This window comes from Geotrypetes seraphini, chromosome 2 (assembly GCF_902459505.1).
Source record: "Geotrypetes seraphini chromosome 2, aGeoSer1.1, whole genome shotgun sequence".
NCBI lineage: Eukaryota > Metazoa > Chordata > Amphibia > Gymnophiona > Dermophiidae > Geotrypetes > Geotrypetes seraphini.
This window is the reverse complement of record NC_047085.1, coordinates 84,648,952-84,672,619: the sequence shown is the minus strand read 5'-3', so window position 1 is coordinate 84,672,619 and position 23,668 is coordinate 84,648,952. Positions and strand designations below refer to the sequence as shown.

The following is a 23,668-nucleotide window of genomic DNA, read 5'->3' as shown; positions in this document are numbered from 1 at the left end:
TATAGCAGTGGTCTCAAACTCAAACCCTTTGCAGGGCCACATTTTGGATCTTTAGGTACTTGGAGGGCCGCAGGAAAAAATAGTTAATGTCTTATTAAAGAAATGATAATTTTACATGTGGTAAAACTCTTTATAGTTTATAAATCTTTCCAGCAGCACTTCTTCTACCTTCCTTTTACTTCCCCCTTGTCCAGCAGTACCATTTCTCTCTTCCTTCCTCCCCTTGTCCAGCAATACCTGTATTTTGCAGCTGCGGTCTTGTACATGATCTCATATACTGGGAAGGAAGAGAAGTGTCAACGTCAGCTGACTTACAACTTCCTGCAGCCGTTGCATATGCCAGGATTCCAGCCTTCGTGTATCTGATGGATAGGCGAAGGCAGGAGTCCCGGCATATGTGATGGCAGCAGGAAGTTGCAAGTCAGCTGACACCAATGCCTCTCTTCCTGCCCAGAGTGTGAGATCAGGTACAAGATCACGGGCCGCAAAATAGCACCTGGGGGGGGGGCGCAAGTTTGAGACTGCTGTATTATAGGGAGCCGAAAGGCCCCCTTTACAGGCAAATGTTGAGGGCTTCTCCTTTGCCCGATGAAATTAGGCAAGGCAGGAAACCGCAGAACAGGGAGTCCCCAACTGCAAGACGCTCTCAAAAAAATGCTTCTCCCATACTTCATCTTTTCTAATATGTCTATAGAAGGACATGGCAGTACTTGAGGGGTTCCAGAGAAGAGCGACTAAACTGATAAAAGGTATGGAAAACTTTTCATACGCTGACAGGTTGAAAATGCTGGGGTTGTTCTCCCTGGAAAAGCGGAGACTTAGAGGAGACATGATAGAAACCTTCAAAATCCTGAAGGGCATAGAGAAGGTAGACAGGGACAGATTCTTCAGACTGTGGGGAACCAAAAGTACTAGGGGTCACTCGGAGAAACTGAAAGGGGACAGGTTTAGAACAAATGCTCGGAAGTTCTTTTTTACCCAGAGGGTGGTGGACACATGGAACGTGCTTCCAGAGGTTGTGATAGGCCAGAGCACATTACATGGATTCAAGGAAGGTTTGGATAGGTTCCTAAAGGATAAGGGGATTGAGGGGTACAGATAGAAGTAGAGGTAGTTTATAGAAATGGTCAGGAACCACTTCACAGGTCATAGACCTGATGGGCCGCCGCGGGAGCAGACTGCTGGGCGCGATGGACCTCTGGTCTGACCCAGTGGAGGCAACTTCTTATGTTCTTATCTAAGTCAACATTAACAACTGCTCCCATTTCTTACCTCCTTGTCATCATCTGTGCGTGCTGGATAATCTTTGGCTTTGGCTAACCAGAAGCGAGCATTGATCGTATCTTTCAATTGGAGATATGTCTTTCCCAAACTGAGCAAATTTTGGCTATAAAAATTTGGAGCAACTATGGGGAGTTGGGCAGAGACAAAAAGAAAAAATGAAACATTTGTTAGCAACAATTAAGTACTTAGATAAACAGTTAATCTAGATTCAGAATACAATTATTAACTGTTTGCCTAAAATACTTTTGTTAACTCTAGCCTAAATATTGAATTCACACAGTAAATGACAGCACATAAGAACCCACATGGTCCATCCAGTCTGTCTAACAAAGCAAAGCTGCACCTGTCACTGTGTGCATGTTATAGTCATTCATGGTTATACATTGATTAGCAATTTCCTATCATGCCAACCACATAAAGATAGTTAAATATAATGCAGTCCTGAGACAATATTTTACAGCCAAAAGGAAATATTTTAATGAAATTTTCTGGTCTTGATTTGATTCACTTTTTACCAGTCCTTTGCCATCTAGTAGTGGAGTCCCTCAAGGATCGTTACTAGGGCCGATCCTGTTCAATATGTTTGTGAGCCATATATGGTCATTCAGTTGAGGATGGGCTGGGATGGTTTAGATGGGATGGATGGAGCTCTGACAGAGACTCTAGTAGATAGAACCTAAGCACACTACCTGGCAGAGCTCTGGGTTTCTGGCCCAGAAATATCTAAGAAAAAGGACCATTTAAATTAAATTATTAATTTATAGAACTGGATGGACCATTTGGGTCTTTATCTGCTATCATTTACTATGCTACTATGTTATAACTGTGCTTTCACATCCAGTCAGGCAGAAGTGCAGAGGCAAAGACTGAGCCATACCCTGTGACAGTAACTTAGATCCTTCCTACTGTTAATGTCCCTGTAGCATGTGATAAGTTCTACTGTATCCTACAGTGCAATATCCCTGTATCATGTGATAAGCTTTACTGTATCCTCAGTGCAAATTTGGAGATAATTAAAAACGTACTTGTTGAATGTCATGCCATGCCCTACAATTCTTGACGTAGTAACAAAGATTCAGATAGCGTAGCTTTGTAAAACAGGCCCTTAATCACCTGTATCCTCTCCTCCCCCTCCATCCCTCACCCTACCCCTTCCTCTCTTCTCCCACCCCTCCTCCCCCTTCTCCTTCCTCATCCCCCCCTCTTTAAGTCACCTTGAGCCTACCTAGCTATGAGCGACGCAAAAATAATAGATTAGATTTTAGATACAACAGAATCTGAGTCTCTTCTTCACTACGTCAGATATCTGAACTGTAGGACATGGCACAACACTCAACAAGTATGTTTTTACTTCTCTCCAAATTTTCACTGTAGGATACACAGTAGAACTTATCACATGATACAGGGATATTAACAGTAGGAAGGATTTACCGTAAGTTACTGTCACAGGGTATGGCTCAGTCTTTGCCTCTGCTCTTCTGCCTGACTGTATGCTAAAGCACAGGTATAGATGGAAAAGGACTGGTAACAAGTGAATCAAATCAAGACCAGGTCACCAACTGACAACAAGTAGAATAAATAGGAACAAAAACACAGTCTTGGAGACAGTCAAGCTGCTCTACAGGATATCACTCAGATCTGCCATATATATAGCATAATAATGGTCTCAGATTACTTCAATGGGCTATGCATGAGACTCACAGATTAGCAGTAGCAACCCTATAAGGAACAATATCAAGGATCTACCCATAAGGTGGTATATATTCTCATCAATTAACCAACATTTTTTTTTCTTGCAAAGCTATTTTCTATAACATGGAAAAAATATATAAAAGTTTCTTGTAAAATGAGAAAAAAAATTACATAAGTCTCTTATCACCGCTACTAATTCAGTGCCTACTTGCCATCCTGCTGGAACAAAGTTTTACAATATGAAACACTACTGTCAAAGAATCTGAAAATCATTACAGATTTACCTTGTTCAGCCTTTAGAAAGTATTGCAGAGCCTAAAAGAAAACAGAATTGTATTAGTATTATTTTTGGATACCTTTTATTTGAACTTCGACCTGACTATAAAGGCACATCATTATACATCATTATACATCATTCCTCAATTCCTCTTCAAGTAAATATTTCCAACCTTTTTTCTCACACTCCTATTGAATCTCTCCAATTCTCAATTAAATTTTCCTCTCCTCTTAACTTTCTCCCCGCCAATAACCAAAACCTCTCTTTCATCTCTTATCTCCACTCTAACCGATTTTAATATCGCTTATCCTGAATCTATAATCCTGGGAGATTTTAATATCCATTTTAACTCCCCTAATCACTTTAATACGTCAAAACTCTTAACTTCGATTGCTGACCTATCACTATCGCCTCTAATCCATTCTCCTACTCATTCTGCAGGAAATACCCTTGATATGATCCTATACCCAACCACCATGACTCATCTTTTCTATAATTTTGATTTCAGCTCTGTACCTTGGTCAGATCATACCCTGATTATCTGGCACTTAAATGTTCCAACGTATCCAGACCCTATCCAACAAACAAATAATCCTCCTTTCTCTCGTAATTTAAATAATATAACTCTCCCTGCTATTCAAGCTTCCTTCGATCTAAATCTCAAAGATTTCTCTTCCCTATCCATCATTGAACAATTTTCTAATTGGGAAACATCTACGAAATCCCTATTAGACTTGCTAGCACCTAAATCTGTCACACAAAATAAACCCACTCTTAACAATTCCTTAAAGAAACACCAACCCTGGTTTAATGAAAATTTGATCCTCCTCCGTCGACAGGTCCGTTCGGCCGAAAACAAATGGCGTAAAACACTCTATAACAATCACCTCCTTTCTTATAAAGAAAAAGCTTCTCACTACAAAAAAACCATTCAACAGACAAAAAAAGAGTATTATTCTAATCTTATTTCTTCCACTAATAACTCATCCACTCTCTTTAGTATTGCTCAGTCTCTTTCAAAATATTCTAAAAAAAAACTCACCTCTTCTATTTCAACTTTATCATCCGCTGATGAACTTTCTCAATTCTTTGACACCAAAGTCAAAACTATTCGAACTCACCTTGGATCTTCACTTCCTACTTTTTCGGTCCCAACTAATAATGACTTAACTTCCCTACCTATCAGTTCTTTCTCTAATTTCAAAGTACCATCACTAGCTCAACTATTCACCACTCTACAATCTATAAATTCCCCCAATAACATTGCTGAAAGTTTTCCCCCTTTACTTCTCAAAAAATTTTTTTCTTTTTTCGGTCCTTATTTAAGGGAAATGATTTCCAAGTCTTTTTCCGATTGCTATGTCCCTAATGCATGGAAAACAGCTCTAATTTTCCCAAAACTTAAACAACACAACACCGATCCCTCTTTAGCCAACAACTACCGTCCTATCGCCAATTTGCTTTTAATTACTAAACTCACTGAAAAAATTATTCATTCTCAACTGTCAGAATTCTTTGACCAAACACATGCCCTACATCCTTATCAAACCGGCTTTCGAACTTCACATTCCACTGAATTATCATTACTCGGGCTTATTACAACTATACATTACTTTCACGATCACCTAAAATCTGTTATACTAATTTCCCTTGATTTATCCGCAGCATTTGATACCATAGACCATTCTTTACTTTTATCTAGATTAATAGATTGTAATATCACAGGTCACGCTCTCAACTGGTTTACATCCTACTTTCACGATCGTAACTCTAAAGTTCATGTAAAAAACCAAACTTCTTCTTCGGTAACTCAAACTTTCGGAGTGCCTCAAGGCTCTATTTTATCTCCGCTATTATTCAATATCTTTCTTTCCCCTCTTCTTTCTCTTGCTCAATCATTAGGATTCTCAATTTTCGCTTACGCCGACGATATACAGCTGCTTTATCCGATTAACACTTCAAACCCTTCAGATATTAATGACCTAAACACCAAATTAGATATTATAAGCAATTGGCTCTTTTCAAATAAACTTTCACTCAACGTTGATAAATCCTGTGGTCTTCTTCTCCCCATTAAAAAATCTGAAACATTACTAGGAACAATTTACATTAAATCTGCACCATTACTTATGGACACTAAAATAAAATTACTAGGCTTTACTTTAGACAGAGAGCTTAGCTTTCATGACCACATAAGTTCAGTAGTAAAAACCTGTTTCTTCAAATTACGTATCATCTGTTCACTCAGTTAAATTTTAAATACCGACTCGATTACTATCCTAATTCACTCCTTAGTCATTTCCCACTTAGATTACTGTAACTCTCTTTTAAATGGACTACCCCAAAAAGAACTTAGACGTTTACAACTCATACAAAATACAGCAATTAAACTCATCTACAAAATAGGTAAATTTGAACACGTCACCCCTCTTCTTAAAGAAGCTCATTGGCTCCCTGTCACCCACCGTATAATTTATAAAATTATTCTGCTTTCTTTTAAAATCAAACACTCCCACTTGCCCTTATTTCTTGATAAATTATTAATACCCCAAAGTTCTCCCCGTTCCTTAAGATCTACTGACCAAAAACTTCTTTTCATTCCATCCTTAAAAGAATCCTACTATACTAGGAAAACTAATTTCGCTATAACTGCCCCCACCTTATGGAATTCTCTCCCTCAATTTCTCCGCGATGAACTTCATTTACCAAAATTCAAGACCAATCTCAAAACCTTCCTATTTCAAGATGCTTTTGACAAATTTTAATCACCAATTATTAATTCTTTTTTTTTTCTCTCTCTCTTTTTCTTTCTTTTATGGTCAGTTTACCTGTAATTCATAAATCTAACTTTTCTTCAGCGCATATCACTTTTACCATATACCCTCATCCCTCATGTTCTACCCCTTTCCCTCTATCTCATTTCTTCTAATATTATGTAACTTTTCCTCACCTCCCCACTTATCCTCACTTTCTAGTTTGTCTGTATACGTTATATATGTTTACTCTAAATATTCAATACACCTAACTATTCTCCCCTCTACCTATTTTAAATTTTATTGTTAACCGGTCAGATATTCGTTTTATGATCGGGATATTAAAAACTAATAAACTTGAAACTTGAAAACTTGAAACAAGCCTATCACAACTTTGGCATCTTTATGTCTGTAACAATTTATTGTGCTGAAGTTTTTGACATCTCTTAAGACTTGAATAGGCCTACCCTCTTATTCACAGGGGACCAATTTCTAAAATACAAAATATAACCAATGCAGTACCAATGAGTACCTGAATGTAAACCACTTAGGGCTCCTTTTACTAAGCTGCGCTAGCAGTTTCAGCGCACACGCTAGACCAGGGGTCCCCAAAGTCCCTCCTTGAGGGCTGAATCCAGTCGGGTTTCCAGGATTTCCCCAATGAATATGCATTGAAAGCAGTGCATGCACATAGACCTCATGCATATTCATTGGGGAAATCCTGGAAACCCGACTGGATTCGGCCCTCAAGGAGGGACTTTGGGGACCCCTGCGCTAGACGTTAATGCCTCAATTGCGCTGGCGTTAGTTTTTCCACATAGTGCGGGGGTTAGCGCATACTAATCTGCAGCTTAGTAAAAGGAGCCCTAAAAATACTTAAATAAATAAAATAAATAAATGCCTCCTATTTCACCTCAATATAAACTAATCGACTTAATAAACTTGGCACATCTTCTCCCAGAATTATTTATTTAATTTTTATACTTGTTTATTGAAGATAATAAAAAAATATACAATAATAAAAATACGATCAACTATACAATGTACAGCAACAGAAAATAGAATCTTAACTGACCAAGTAGCAGAAGAGTATCATCAGTTTTCAATCAAAAGGGACTAGAAGATCGCTACCATTCCCAATCCCATCTACAAGGTAAGAGTGCAGACATATAGGCCCCGATGAACAATATTTATTTATTTATGTATTTAATTTATTTTTATTGCTTATATACCACTTATATCCTACGTGGTTTACATTCAGGTACTTTATCATATTTCCCTATCTGTTCCGGTGGGCTCAAACTGTATCTAGTATACCTAGGGCAATGAGGGGATTAAGTGACTTGACCAAGGTCACAAGGAGCAGCGAAGGATTTGAACCCACAGCCTCAGGATTCTGAGGCTGTAGTTTCAACCCTTGCGCTACACACTCCCTAAATATGGAACACTGGTTGGTTTAAAAGAAAATCTTGTGTATAGAGAGCACATAGATAAGCAACAGCTACATACCACAATGCATTAAGCAAGTATTCCAGTGTAGTAGACAGCATCCACAACTAAATTCCAAAGCCAAATCCCATCTACCCCCCTCGTCCTCCTCCGATTGACAGAGATGGTGAAATTGCACCCAACAAATAGAAACAACCCTCAAAACTGCAATACTCGCTTAAAACCCTTTCCTTTCCCCACCCCCCTCACCCCTAACATCCCTACAAGAGGGAGCAGGTAAAACTCCTCTCCACCGCCGATCAAACAGGGCACTACGATCAAAAAAACAACATTTACTGACTATCCCTTCTTTAAAAGTAATAGGGACCAGGAGATCTACTATTTTTTCGGTTATAGCATCCCAGCTCTGAAACAATTTACCAATATACTTACGCAATGAATCCTCTTTAGAAAAATTCAAGCGTTCTTTAAAAAGTTTCCTGTATAAGGATGCATTTGAGATATAGATAGTATAACTTACCAATCATTAAATCTCTTAGCTCCTAATTAGATCTACGCATAGGTCGCAAATTTATCTTCTTTTTTCTGTTTATTTCTGCCTTTATCTCTCTTTTTTTTCTTTTGTGTTACCCACCATAAGTGTTTTTCCCTAAATGTTTTTTCTCTTTCTTTAAAGAGTACCAATTATTAGTCGTATATATTTTGTATTTAATTGTATAAAACTGTTCTGTTTTATCCCCTAATTTTAAACGCATTGAAGTACAGTGGAACCTCGGTTTGCGAATAACCCGGTTTGTGAGTGTTTTGCAAGACGAGCAAAACACTCAGCAAACTTTTGACTCGCAAACCGACCACTGCCCCGATAAACGAGCACTTACAGACCAGGAAGCGCCGCTTTGGGGGATTCCTCTTCCGTCTTCTGGCCAGCCTTCCACATCGGGTGCCTTCTGCAGGTTGGAGGACCTCTGTCTGGGCTTGCGCGGCTGAGTGCTGTCCTGCCTGTGCGTTGCATGTGACGCGCACAGCGTCAATCATCGGCATTGTGCGTGTCGTGCGCGGCATGTGGGTGGGGCGTCAATCGGCTGCGTAGGCTCGGGTGGGGGCTCTCCAGCATGCGAGGGGCATCCGACGTGGAGGACTGGCCGGCGGATGGAGGAGGCATCCCTCTGAAGCGGCACTGCGGGGTTCTCTGGCTGCTGGCGGACATTATAGGCATCCCCCCCGAAGCGGCACTGTGGGGTTCTTCTTCAAATGACAGACAGAGGAGACGGCGCTGCAGCACCCGGCACCCGACAGGTACAGACCCCGGGTTCTGGAACGAATTGTTGCTGTTGCCACTATTTTCTATGGGGAACTTTGCTTTGATAAATGAGCCCGAGCATGCTCCTGGAACGGATTATGCTCGTAATCCAAGGTACCACTGTATTTGACATTGTGTGTACAACAAACCTTAATAAAACTTGAAACTTGTCACCAGAGGACTTTCTATCATTTTCTGATTTCCTCCTCTTTTCCTGTCCTAACAGTCATAACATAGGGCTCCTTTTACTAAGGTGTGCAAGCGTTTTTAGTGCACGCAGGATATTACCGTGCGCTACGCAGCTAGAACTAACGCCAGCTCAGTGCTGGCGTTAAGGTATAGCACGCGCGGCAATTCAGCGCACACTATTCTGTGCATTAATGCCCTAACGCAGCTTAGTAAAAAGAGCCCATAGTAAATAACAGCAGATAAATAATAATAATAAGTTTCATATAAAGCAAAGGCTGTAAAGTTCTATGTGGTTTACAATAGTTAAAAAAAACAAACCCAACAATAAAGGAAGTTGGATAGACCTAAAAAAAAGTTAAAAACCAATAATTAGACACACCAAAATTATCAAAATAGTGCATAATACAATTTTTACAAATTAGCTGCCTAAATACTTTGAAAACAGATATGTTTTAGATGTCTTCTAAATTCCCCATAAGTGTTAGTAAGCAAAAGCAATTGTTCTAAATCCCTACCCATAATGCTGTTTGATATGAAAAAAGATTTTGATGATGTTTTTTAAGTTTACATCCTCAGATGTGAGTTTCTCTTATGTTCGTTGGTTGTGAAAGAGAAAAGCTCAACAGGCTATTTGGGAGCTAAAACAAACAAAGCCTTAAAACAGAAGCAACCAAACTTAAACTTCACCCACGCCTCCATTGGCAGCCAATGCAGTACTCGATAGGAGGGTGTTATGTGATCATAGTTCTTCAACCTAAAAATCAGCCTGACCGCCACATTTTGTGCTATTCGCAATCATTGCATATTCTTCTGGGAAACTGCCAAATAGGCAATATTGCAGTAATCAAGCTGGCTTAGTATAAGAGATTGTACCAAAACTCTAAATGATGAAACATCAAAATACGCCCTAACGGACCGAAGTTTCCAAAGAGTGAAGAAACCCTTTATGACCACCTGGTTCTTCATAGTCAAGCCCTGGTCCAGTATTATTCCCAAAACCTTAATGGTAGATTGAATAGGATAGCTGAATTTATTTATACACAATGATGTTTTAGTATCAAACGGGCGCAGTGAAGCTACAAAAAACTTTGTTTTTTCTGAGTTAAGCTTCAGTGTAAATTCAGTCATCCATTGCTCCATTAGACCTAATACTTCTGTTGCTTTAGGAATAACTTCAGAAAGAGAAATAGCAAATGGAATAATGACCGCTAAATCATCTGCATAACTAAACAGCTTTATCCCCAGCTGGGACAATTGCGCACCTAATGATGACATATACGTTAAAGAGCAATGGAGACAATGGTGAACCTTGTGGAACACCAGATGAATTATTCCAAATACCTGAAAGATCATTATTTAAATGAACTTGATAAGTGTGAGACATGAGAGAGCCCCGAAACCATTCTAACACCTCTCTAATACCAATAGCATCCAAACATTGCAGCAATTTCCCATGGTCCACTAAATCAAATGCAGAACTCATATCAAATTGCATGATCAAGACATTAAGAACATAAATTGTCCAAAATAGCCGTAATTACTGTCTCTGTAACAAATAAAGGTCTAAAACCAGATTGAGATTCATGCAAGAGAAAAAATTGATCAAGATATTCCATTAGTTGAGAATGGACCAATCCTTCCATAATTTTTACAAAAAATGGAATGGATGCTACTGGTCTATAATTAGTGATTAATACTAATGATTCTTTGGGGATTTTGGCATTGGAGTTATTATAATATGACCATTAGTAGTGAGGAATTTTCCATTCTTTAAATTATCAGTCAGATAATTCAACAAATTCAGTTTAAAATCCAATGGAGCTGATTTCATAATTTCCGGTGGGCAAGAGTCCAAAATACAATATGATTTTGCATATTTGTTATATAATTTAATATAATTATTCCACTCTAAATCATGAGGAGCTCCAAATCATATCCGCTTGTATTACATTTCCTTGCATATTAGGCATTTGATATTCATGAGTATCATTTATCGAGCAATTATTTCTTAGATTTTTAATTTTAATTTTTTTTATTTTATTTATAGTTTTCAATTTACAATTCAAGTATCACTTGTACAGAAAAATAAAGATAAGCCAATAAAGCACTAATATAAACATTCTACATCCCAAACTTATTACAAAGAAAATCATTATAGCTTAACTTCAACTCTAGTCCACAATAAGGATCCAAGGCATACATAGCGGAAAATTAAGGTACTATTAACAAACTAAATTGTTATATAAAAGAAAATAGGCCCTTTAGGCTGAGACATGTTTAACAATAATCAATTATCCTCTTAATTCCCCTTAAACCTGAGGTGCTGTAGACAAGAATGTTGTCAACTGGCTTGGATCAAAGAAAACATATTTTTTCATACGATATTATATTACACATTTACAAGGGTGTCGAAGATAAAAAGTTGCCTCCAAAGCTATAACCCCTGGTTTTAAAAGAAGAAATTCACGTCTCCTTCTTTGTGTATCTCGAGCCAGATCTGAAAAAATCAATATTTTAAGTCCCATAAATTTCTTAAGTCTATTTTTGAAGAAAAGCCTGAGCAACCAGTTTTTATCTGGTGCTAAGGCTACTGTAATCAAAAGTGTTGCTGGCATAACCATTTCTATATTAGAACGCTCCAATATTGCAGTGACATCTAACGGTTGCTGGTCCTTTTCTTGTAATCGCTGCTGTTCCTCTCTTTTGATGGGTAGGTAATAAGCCTGCGTGAGAGGTGGCAACATATATTCAGAAATTTCCAATATTTCCATCATATAACGTTTCACTATGTCTCTTGGTGATATTGTTGCGACCCTCGGAAAGTTAATTAATCTGAGATTATTGTTTCTAGAAGAATTTTCTAAGGATTCCAGCTTCCTTCTCAGATTGGTGTTATCTTTAATTAGTGTTTCTCTAATCTGTTTAGAAACTTTTAATTCCTGGTGGATATTTTCTAGGGAACTTTTAGATTCATCAAATTCAGCTTTTAAATTTCCCATCATAACCTCTTGAACTTTAAATCTTTCTTCCAACTGACTCAGTTGGGGTTTCACAGATTTTGCCAAATCTGCCACCAGATCCCAAAGGGAGTCCAGGGTTACCTCTCTGGGTTTTTCAATATGGAAAGCATTAATAAAATGAGAAGTCTCACCAGTTGATGTTCCCTCTTGAACAGCATTCCTCTGGTTCCAAATTACCCCTTCAGTTGTTAGACTCTCAGTCTCTTCCAAACTCTCCTGAAAACGAGTTAGTCTCCATTCTCCCCTCTCTGATCTCTGTGGCCTCCAAGGGAGAGCACTGCCCATGCTCCAACAGCACCTCCTCTTGTGAGGAGCTGGTAATCTGAGGCAAAGGGGGAGGTGCTTGGCTTCGGGACTTAATGTTTTTTCCAAGCCCAATGAGTTAACATCTGTTCCGCTCCTCCGGTGCGACTCCAGCGGGACCCCCGACGCCCGGGGTGTCTCCTGCATACGTCAGAGAATCTCCTCAATGTTACCGAACACCGCTGCACCGGACTGCCGCGAGGCTCCAGCGGCACTGCGTCCTCTTCGTTTCAGCATGAAGAGAAAGCAGAAGTCTCGAGCAGCGATGTGAAAGTTGTTAAAGGTGAGACTCTTCGGCGTGTTGCTCAGCCAGAAGGGTCTGCGGCCATCTTGGATCTCTGCTGGGGTTTTAGATTTTTAATTTTTAAATCAAAATGCTGAGCTAAATCATTTGCTAAAGGTAACATAATATTATGTATAGACTGAGTGTGGCGTGTGGTATCAAATAAAAGCTGGGAAGAAACAAGGGACAAATTGCAGGAGTCGACCAACCCAGAAGAGGAGGTTAAAATGATTTCAGCACAGGAAAAGACCAAAGCACAAGGAAGGGAAAGAAGGACAACAAAATACTAGGATCTAAATTGCATATATACTAATGCAAGGAGCCTAAGAAACAAAATGGGGAAACTAAAAGCCGTAGCCGATGCAGAAGACATAGACATCATTGGAATCTCCGAAACATGGTGGAATGAGGAAAACAAATGGGATACAGCACTGCCGGGGTACAAGCTCTATCGCCAAGACAGGTCAGGACAAAAGGGAGGTGGAATAGCCCTATACATAAAAGAAAGCATACAATCAACCAGAATGGATGCAGCAGAGATGACCAACAAGCTGGAATCTCTATGGGTTAAAATACCGGGAAAGAAAGGGTCTGAAATAAAGATGGGCCTATACTATCGTCCACCCGGGCAAACCAGAGATATCGATGAGGAAATGGAAGCCGAGATCAAGCGAGAATGCAAAAGTGGCAACACGGTTATTATGGGAGACTTCAACTACCCCGGGATAGACTGGAGTCTTGGAAACTCAAAATGCGCTAAGGAGACGGAAATCCTGGAGGCTACACAAGATTGCTTCATGGAGCAGCTTGTTAGAGAACCGACGAGAGGGAATGCCACCCTGGATCTAATCCTAAATGGGTTAAGGGGACCTGCCAAGAAAGTAGAAGTAGTGGGATCATTGGGAAACAGCGATCATAATATAATCAAGTTCAAGGTTGAGGTAGGAGTACCGAAAGGAAAGAGAACCATAGCGACAACTTTTAACTTCAGGAAAGGAAACTACGAAGCAATGAGGGAAATGGTAAGGAAGAAACTCAAGAACACTTCCAAAAAATGGCAAACGGTAAATCATGCCTGGTATTTCTTCAAGGACATGCTGAGCGAAGCGCAAAATCTGTATATCCCCAAATTCAGAAAGGGGTGCAAAGAGAGTCGAACAAAAGACACTGCGTACATAACCAAAATAGTGAAGGAAGTGATAGGCAATAAGAAAAATTCATTCAAGAAATGGAAAAAGGACAAAACTGAGGGGCACTGGAAAGAGCACAGGAAGTATCAAAAAGAATGTCACCGTGTGGTTCGAAAAGCCAAAAGGGAGTATGAAGAGCAGCTAGCAAGGGAAGCAAGAAATTTCAAACCGTTCTTTAGATATGTTAAAGGGAAGCAGCCGGCTAGAGAGGAGGTGGGACCGCTGGACGACGAAGACAGGAAGGGGGTGGTGAGGGAGGAGAAGGTAGTGGCAGAAAGGCTTAACATGTTCTTCTCGTCTGTATTTACAAACGAGGACACATCCAACATACCGGAACCTGAGCAATAACATCAATTTTCAACCATTTATGCCCTTATATATAATTATTTTTGTTTCATTATGCAAAGTACATGCATTACTACCTTGATAAGTTAACAATGTCTTAGCGCTTTACTTGAATATACATGTCAGTTTACCTTTAAAAAATCTTTCTCTTAGTTAAATATATACAGCGTCGTCATTTTTGACGTCATCTGAGAATTCGATTGGTCAAAAAACCTTGGCGTTCTGTTTAAATTCGGGCGCCATTTTGTTTTACAATTGTTGCTGGCAAAATAACTCAGAGCTACACCGCAGGCAAGTTATATATTTTATTCAAATAACATTTACATTGTATTGTTTGTTTTGTTGCTTGAGGTTTTATTTGGTTTATTGACAGAATATTCTTACACGTAGCACCAACAGTCATAACATCATTATGTTATTAATATGAATATGTCCTCATTTGTCGTAAAAATATCGATATAATATTCTTTATTTTTCTCTCTTTTTTCAAGAAATTTTGAGCAAAGTGTATACCGGCACCTTATTTCTTATCGTTACCCCTGAAGAAGCCCGTTGAGCGAAACGGTTGGGCCTCCGTTGGGATATTAAGATAAGTGCTTGGTTCATTTCACATTATAGAAAGCCTGAAAATAAATCTGCCGGCTTTAACTTGCTCTTTAGCAATTTGAGAAATTTTAAATCACAATATTACAAATTACTATATATCACATATTGCATTATGAAAATGAGTAAAAAAATATTTTAAATTGCTCACACAGTGGTTTTGGACTGGTGATGAAAACCTAACCCCGTTTGGTTATAACTTTATTGACTATAACCCTGGGGTTTTTGAGGTCCTTTTTCCTCTGTTTTAATCACATTATATCTAATACAAAGTGCTCCACATATATTTTTTGATTAACTCATTTTTTGGACACTTATAAGAGTTTCCACCTTCTTTTCAGTGTACTGTGTATCTATTAAAATGGAAACTACAGACAAGTCTTGGACTTCCGGTCTTAGCTTTACTTTTGATAAAGCAAAGACCATTATGACAGAATTTGAGTCATTAAGTATGACTGCTGGTTCTTTTGAATCTCCTGACGTTAATGACATTGTTAACAAATATAAACGTATAGCTAGATTAGAACTTAACGGTTCTGCTCTAGTGGAATATTGCAAGAAGGAACAAATTCCACGAGGATTAAGGGTTCATCTTGAACCACAAATGTTCAAAGACGACACAGATTTTGTAGAATGTTGGAATAAAATTCTCAACAAGTGTTCTTTGGACATCATGTTGTTGATTATAGACCGTAGCAAAAGAGTAATCAATACTCAAAAAACCATATTAGATTCTGATCTTGTAGGCCTCAAATCTAAACTTGGTGATCAAGAATTTGACATCAAATATAAAGAAATAACAAATTTAGTTGACAAACACAAAGACTCAACTAGAAAGCAAAAAATGAGGAAACTAGCCAGAGACCAGAAAGATTACGACACAGGTCGTGTCTATCCCTGGATGTACAGAAATACAAATACCAACATTGTAGCTGTCCACTCAGGTATTCAATCTTCTCAAAGTTCCTCTGCCAGCAGTGATTCATCTGGTGATTTTTTAGCCACAAGAAGGCAGAACTATCGCAGACAAAGAGACGCTCGGAATATCAGAAGAGGCCGTCAGTTCAAGAATCAATATCAACCGTAGTAAATTTATCTACACACCCTTTGTCCTCAATAGAAGAACATGTTCTTTCGCTAGGTTTTTCATTTGTTCCCACTAATCATTTTAATGCATTTCAGTTTCGGATTGATTTTGAAAGATTCATCAGATCTTTATCCCTTAAAATATTTTTTGATGGAAAACAATCTTTTCATCGGTCAGTAGTTTTCAATAAATCAGATTGGACACCACCGGGTCCATTAGATTCTACTTTATCAGCTTTCAAACAGATTGTTTTAAATGACGTCAATAAAATGAATTTCACTTTTAAAAACAATAATTTAACCAAGGCAGAACTAGATGCTTTACATAAATTAAGAAACAACAACCAGATCGTCATTAAAAATGCCGATAAAGGCGGTGCGGTAGTCATACTCAACAAATCAGACTACATTGACGAGGCTTTTTCACAACTCAATAATTCCTCAGTTTACAAAGTAGTTCATCTCGATCCAACACACAGACTACAATCTATCATCTCTAAGATTACCCATACAGGATTAACTAAAGGTTTTTTGACCAAACGAGAATATAAATTTTTGAATGTTATTCATCCATCCATTCCTGTTTTATACCTGCTACCCAAAATTCATAAAAATATGACAAAACCACCTGGTCGTCCAATAATTTCAGCTTCTGGTCTTTATTGGAGGCGTTGTCCTCTTATGTGGATACATTTTTCAGAGAACATGTGGAAAATCATACCACATATATTAAAGATACAACACATTTTTTGAACATCTTGGCTGACCATGAAGATGATCATGAACCATATCTCATGGTCACTTTAGACATCAATTCACTTTACACCTCCATCCCTCAGGATGAAGCAATTGAAGCTATTCGTCAAGTATTAGAATCTAGACCACGTCCACACATGGTTCCGACTGATTTTTTGGTACATCTCACTAGACTAGCCATGAAAGAGAACTACTTTCTATTTTTGGATAAAATGTATGTTCAATTGTCTGGTGTTGCAATGGGGTCAACTTTTGCACCCTCCATTGCATGCATATTTATGAATCAATTTGAGGTTGAATGGATTTGGTCATCTCCGTTTGTTTCTAAAATCATATCCTGGCACCGGTACATTGATGATATTTTTCTTTTGTGGTCTGGCAGTGTTGAGGAATTTTTGACTTTTTTTCAATGGTTGAACACATGTAATGATCACATTCAATTTACCTATACTTATTCATATTCTAACATCAACTTTTTAGACGTCAATATCAATCAAGTTAGACAAGGTTTTATTACCAAAGTTCACCATAAAACTACAGATCGAAATTCACTTCTACATTCTAAAAGTTGTCATCCATCAGGCTGTATATCCAGTTTACCTTACTCACAATTTTTATGATACAAACGTATCTGCAGTACGAATCAGGACTTTGAAATTCAATCAAAATTGTTAAAGGACAAATTTATCAGACGAGGTTACAACAAAAAAAGTTTGAAGTCAGCATATAAGAGGGCTAAATTCAATAACCGTACTTTATTACTCAGTCCCTCATCAAAACATCATGACTCTCAAGACATTTGCACTTTTGTTTCTAGATACAACAATGCTAGCCCTAGGATTGCACGTACCATCAAAAAACATTGGAATATCATGCAAACACTAAATGTATTTAAAAACACTTCTCTCCGTAGTTCATACTCTCGTGGGAAGAATCTCAAAGAACTATTAAGCCCGTCATAATTGAAGACTACTATATCACAGACATCTACTTTAAAGGGTCATTACAAGTGTGGTCATTGCTTAAATTGCGAGATCATGTTGCAATCTGACCATTTTATCAATCCATTTGACAACAAACTTTACAATACACATTTTTTTCAGTAATTGCAATAGTACCTATGTTGTTTATCTTTTGTTATGTCCCTGCAACAAACTTTATGTTGGGAAAACCATTAGAAGTCTCAAGATCAGATTAACTGAACATCGCTCCAATCTCAAACGGACAAGAACTGAAGCACCCTTGGTCACCCATTGTTCAGAATTTAACCACAAATTTCATCAGTTTAAATGTTGGGTGATTGATCATATTCCGAAATCTTCAAGAGGAGGAGATCGTAACAAACAATTGTTACGTCGTAAACAACTGTGGATCTCGAGATTACATACATTAGAACCTCAAGGACTCAATAGCCATATTGAATGGCATGCTTTTTTCTGATTTCGTCTTTATATATAACATCAATTTTCAACCATTTATGCCCTTATATATAATTATTTTTGTTTCATTATGCAAAGTACATGCATTACTACCTTGATAAGTTAACAATGTCTTAGCGCTTTACTTGAATATACATGTCAGTTTACCTTTAAAAAATCTTTCTCTTAGTTAAATATATACAGCGTCATCATTTTTGACGTCATCTGAAAATTTGATTGGTCAAAAAACCTTGGCGTTCTGTTTAAATTCGGGCGCCATTTTGTTTTACAATTGTTGCTGGCAAAATAACTCAGAGCTACACCGCAGGCAAGTTATATATTTTATTCAAATAACATTTACATTGTATTGTTTGTTTTGTTGCTTGCGGTTTTATTTGGTTTATTGACAGAATATTCTTACACGTAGCACCAACAGTCATAACATCATTATGTTATTAATATGAATATGTCCTCATTTGTCGTAAAAATATCGATATAATATTCTTTATTTTTCTCTCTTTCTTTTTTCAAGAAATTTTGAGCAAAGTGTATACCGGCACCTTATTTCTTATCGTTACCCCTGAAGAAGCCCGTTGAGCGAAACGGTTGGGCCTCCGTTGGGATATTAAGATAAGTGCTTGGTTCATTTCACATTATAGAAAGCCTGAAAATAAATCTGCCGGCTTTAACTTGCTCTTTAGCAATTTGAGAAATTTTAAATCACAATATTACAAATTACTATATATCACATATTGCATTATGAAAATGAGTAAAAAAATATTTTAAATTGCTCACACAGTGGTTTTGGACCGGTGATGAAAACCTAACCCTGTTTGGTTATAACTTTATAAACGGTAAATCATGCCTGGTCTTTCTTCAAGGACATGCTGAGCGAAGCGCAAAATCTGTATATCCCCAGATTCAGAAAGGGGTGCAAAGAGAGTCGAACAAAAGACCCTGCGTACATAACCAAAATAGTGAAGGAAGTGATAGGCAATAAGAAAAATTCATTCAAGAAATGGAAAAAGGACAAAACTGAGGGGCACAGGAAGTATCAAAAAGAATGTCACCGTGTGGTTCAAAAAGCCAAAAGGGAGTATGAAGAGCGGCTAGCAAGGGAAGCAAGAAATTTCAAACCGTTCTTTAGATATGTTAAAGGGAAGCAGCCGGCTAGAGAGGAGGTGGGACCGCTGGACGACGAAGACAGGAAGGGGGTGGTGAGGGAGGAGAAGGTAGTGGCAGAAAGGCTTAACATGTTCTTCTCGTCTGTATTTACAAACAAGGACACATCCAACATACCGGAACCTGAGCAATTCTTCAATGGAAGTCAAGCAGAAAAATTAACATCCATGGAAGTGAACCTTGAGGAGTGCGCAGGCAGATAGAAAAACTAAAAACTGACAAATCCCCGGGTCCGGACGGCATACATCCAAGGGTTCTGAAAGAATTAAAGGAGGAGATAGTGGAACTACTGCAGCAAATTTACAATTTATCCCTGAGGATTGGAAGATAGCCAACATTATGCCCATCTTTAAAAAGGGATCAAGAGGTGACCCGGGAAACTACAGGCCGGTGAGCCTGACCTCGGTTCCGGGAAAAATGGCAGAAGCATTGATAAAAGAAAACATTGATGAACATTATGAAAGAAACGAGCTTTTGATAACCAGCCAACATGGTTTCTGCAAGGGGAGATCATGCCTAATGAACTTATTGCACTTCTTCAAAGGGATTAACAAACGGATGGACAAAGGAGACCCCATAGACATCATATATCTAGATTTCCAAAAAGCCTTTGACAAGGTGCCCCATGAACGTCTACTCCGGAAACTGAAGAACCATGGGGTGGAAGGAGATGTATATAGATGGATCAGAAACTGGTTGGAGGGTAGAAATCAGAAGGTAGGAGTAAAGGGCCACTACTCGGACTGGAGGAGGGTCACGAGTGATGTCCCGCAGGGCTCAGTGCTCGGGCCGCTGCTATTTAATATCTTCATTAATGATCTAGAAACAGGGATGAAGTGTGAGATAATAAAATTTGCGGACGACACCAAACTATTTAATGGAGCTCGGACTAAAGAGCAATGCGAAGAATTGCAAAGGGACTTGAATAAACTAGGAGAATGGGCGACGAGATGGCAGATGAAGTTCAATGTTGAAAAATGTAAAGTATTACATGTGGGAAGAAGAAACCCGAGGTACAACTATACAATGGGACGGATAGTATTAAATAAGAGTACCCAGGAAAGGGATTTGGGGGTTATGGTGGACATGACAATGAAGCCGACGGCACAGTAATAGGAAGTTCTTTTTTACCCAACGTGTGGTGGACACCTGGAATGCGCTTCCAGAGGATGTAAAAGGGCAGAGTACGGTACTGGGGTTTAAGAAAGGATTGGACAATTTCCTACTGGAAAAGGGGATAGAGGGGTATAGATAGAGGATTACTACACAGGTCCTGGACCTGTTGGGCCGCCGCGTGAGCGGACTGCTGGGCGCGATGGACCTCAGGTCTGACCCAGCAGAGGCATTGCTTATGTTCTTATGATTGAACAGTTATTTTGTATTGATACCCATTGAACCCATATTAGATGAATCAAATGCTTTACATTTTTCTTTTATCAATTGTTTGTAAATTTTTATGTTGGATCTCCAATTATTCCGATCTAATAATTTTCCAGTTTTTTGCCACATCCTTTCCAATCGTCTTACTAATTGATTTATTTTTAGGAGTTCATTATCAAACCACTTATGTTTATTTGAACAACGTTTACTTTTTCCTTTAGGGGCAATTTTATCTAAAATAGATGTATTTGTTTCTATCCAATGGTCCAAAAATCAACCCCTTCACCAAGCTCCGTTAACAACTCATATTATGGCCAATATTCCTCTGGATTAATATTGCCCCTAAGATATTTTTTTATTCTTTAATTTTAATTGATTCCAAACTAAATTAAAATAATAAGTGAAATGATCGGACCAAATATCTTGACAGGTACCATCAGTTAGAGAGATAGAAGGATCTAATGTCTCCTTTAAGGACATAGCTACCACATCTAAATGATGACCTTTTTTCATGTGTTTGTGTAGGTAAAGGAAGACTATGGGCTCCTTATACTAAGCTGCGATAGCGTTTTTAGCACACGCAGAATTTTTGCGTGCGCTAAACCCACACTACACGGCTAGAACTAACGCCAGCTCAATGCTGGCGTTAGCATCTAGCGCGCGCAGCAATTCTGCACATGCTAAAACCACTATTGCAGCTTAGTAAAAGGAGCCCTATAATTAAACAAAGATAAAAAGTTTTTAAAATCCTCAACATCTATATTATCCTTTTCAACTAAATGTAAATTTATGTCTCCTGCGATATTATAGAAATAAGTAATTGAGTTATGTAGAACAAATTCATAGAAACCCTCTCTAGCTTTTATCCAGCTTTTCGGTGGAACATAGAATAATATACAAGAAAAACGATCCTCTAATTCCTTGATACTAATTTTACAAGCTAAAATTTCCAAATGATAAGTCATTTTAGAATCCAATAGTTCAAATTCAAATCCTTCCTTAAGAACAACTGCCAATCCTCCCCCTCTTCTACCATCACGTTTTAACGTAAGAATTTTAAAATAAGCCAGTAAAAGATCGTTTATGACTGAATCCTCTTCAGAAATCAGTCAGGTTTCCGTTAGAAAAAGACAGGCTATTTGCTTGCTGATGATCCAATTCTTAATTAAAAAAGCTTTGTTTCTAACAGATCTAGTATTAAGATATGGACATGAAACATGAGCAGAAGTATTAGGCATGATAGAGGTAATAGTTCTAACAGGTTTTACTTCCCTAATCCTTTTTTTAAAGGTATGTTGATGTTTTCCATTGCTTGTAATTGGGGTAGGCAATTCCGGTCCTGAAGAGCCACAGGCAGGTCAGGTTTTCAGGATATCCACAATAAATATGCATGAGATGGATTTGCATCTCAAGGAGGCAGTGCATGCAAATCCATATCATACATATTCATTGTGGATATCCTGAAAACCTGACCTGCTGGTGGCTCTCGAGGACCAAAATTGCCTACCCCTGGTCTAGTGGATACATCAAGATTATCAACTTTTTGTACCTTTTGATTAAGATAAATTAAATGTAACTGTGGATAAAGTGAATTAACATCCTTAATTCTATCGCCCATTAAGTAAAACAGTAAAATCAATAAAAGATTCATAGTTACAAATTATTATTATATCTCTCCTTTCTAATAGATTAAATATAGGGATTTCCAATGAAAAACTGTGTGAGAGGCTGAAAAGCCAAAAAAAAAAAGGTAAGAGAATAGGTGGTGCAAGCTCCCACACCAAATGAAAATGCTTCAGCCTAATACCAAGCTTTAAAAGAGGTATAAGAATAAGAGCAAGCTCCCACACCAGATGAAAATGCTTCAGTAACAGGCAAAACTAACACCAAGCTTTTTAAAAAGGTATGAGAATAGGTAGAGCAAATGGTCCGTCCAGTCTGCCCAAATATACACTCTCTATAATTTAATGATTTCGTTTAAATGATTCTTTGTCTTAGATATTTCTGGGCCAGAAACCCAGAACTCTGCTCAGTACTGTGCGCAGGCCCCTTCCACTACACCAATATTTGTCTTATGAAGTTTCAAGTTTTATTTAAAATTTGATATACCGCTTTAAATAAATTGTCTAAGCGGTGTACAATATTAACACTATTAAAATCCAGGGGAATACATTAGATAACAAGACTTTACTGACTTACAAGATACAAATTGGATTAGAGGGGGGGAGTACAATTTATAACAGGAAAGAAAGAACGTAAAAAGGGATATACTCTTCCTTCTATATGCGATCTAGTGTCCACTTGTCAAATGCATCTTTAAAGAGGAAGGTCTTTAATTTATTTTTGAATATGTCCATTGAGATTTTTTCTTGAAAGTGAGACAGCAGGGAATTCCATATTGTTGGTACAATAACCAAAAAGATTTTCTTTCTGGTGGTTTCATAGAATAAATGCCATGGGAAAGGGACCACCAGAAGATTCTGGTTGCTGGATCTTAGTGTTCTAGTTGGGCAGTGTGGAATAAGAAGTCTATCTATAAATCCTGGGGTATGTGTTAACTTTGTTTTGAAGATAAGTAGTGAGATTTTATATGTGATTTGATGATTGATTGGGAGCCAGTATGATTTTATAAACAGGGGGGTGACATGATCAAATGTTTTTGCGTTATACATTAGTTTAACTGCTGTGTTTTGAATGATTTGAAATCTTCTTATCTCTTTTTGAGAAATACCCTGATACAAGGAATTACAGTAGTCAATTTGGGATATTACCAAAGAGTGTAGTAAGATATTGAGAGAAGAGGGTTCTAGTAGGCTCATAACTGATCTGATCATTCTTAGTTTGTAAAAACTTTTCCTGACCATTGCGCTTATCTGTTGGTGGAAGGATAATTCATCGTTGATGATTACTCCAAGGATCTTAGTATTGTTAGTGAATTGAAGAGGAGTAGACTTGAGATAAATGGGGGAAGCAAGGGTTTTATTTCTAGTGGAGGGGGAGCAAGGGTTTTATTTCTAGTGGGGGAGAAAAGCATTCCATTTTATTTGTCTGGGTTGAGAAAAAGCATGTATGTAGTTAACCATTTAGTGATCACTTCTAATTTGTTAGTAATATTTAGAATATCCTGAGGGTCGTTTGAGTCTATTGGGTGGATTAGC

The 23,668-nt window shown here is 38.0% G+C and overlaps 1 protein-coding gene across 1 annotated transcript in view; it reads right to left on the bottom strand.

Moving 5' to 3' along the window:
- Window positions 1-23,668, bottom strand: part of RMDN1 (regulator of microtubule dynamics 1) — a 91,060-nt gene that overhangs the window by 7,886 nt on the left and 59,506 nt on the right. Inside the window, exons 8-9 of the mRNA XM_033933268.1 lie at window positions 3,261-3,291; window positions 1,273-1,406 (exon numbers count right to left, since the gene is read on the bottom strand). Of these exons, the coding sequence (XP_033789159.1) occupies window positions 1,273-1,406; window positions 3,261-3,291 (165 nt within the window). The remainder of the gene's footprint in view (window positions 1-1,272; window positions 1,407-3,260; window positions 3,292-23,668) is intronic.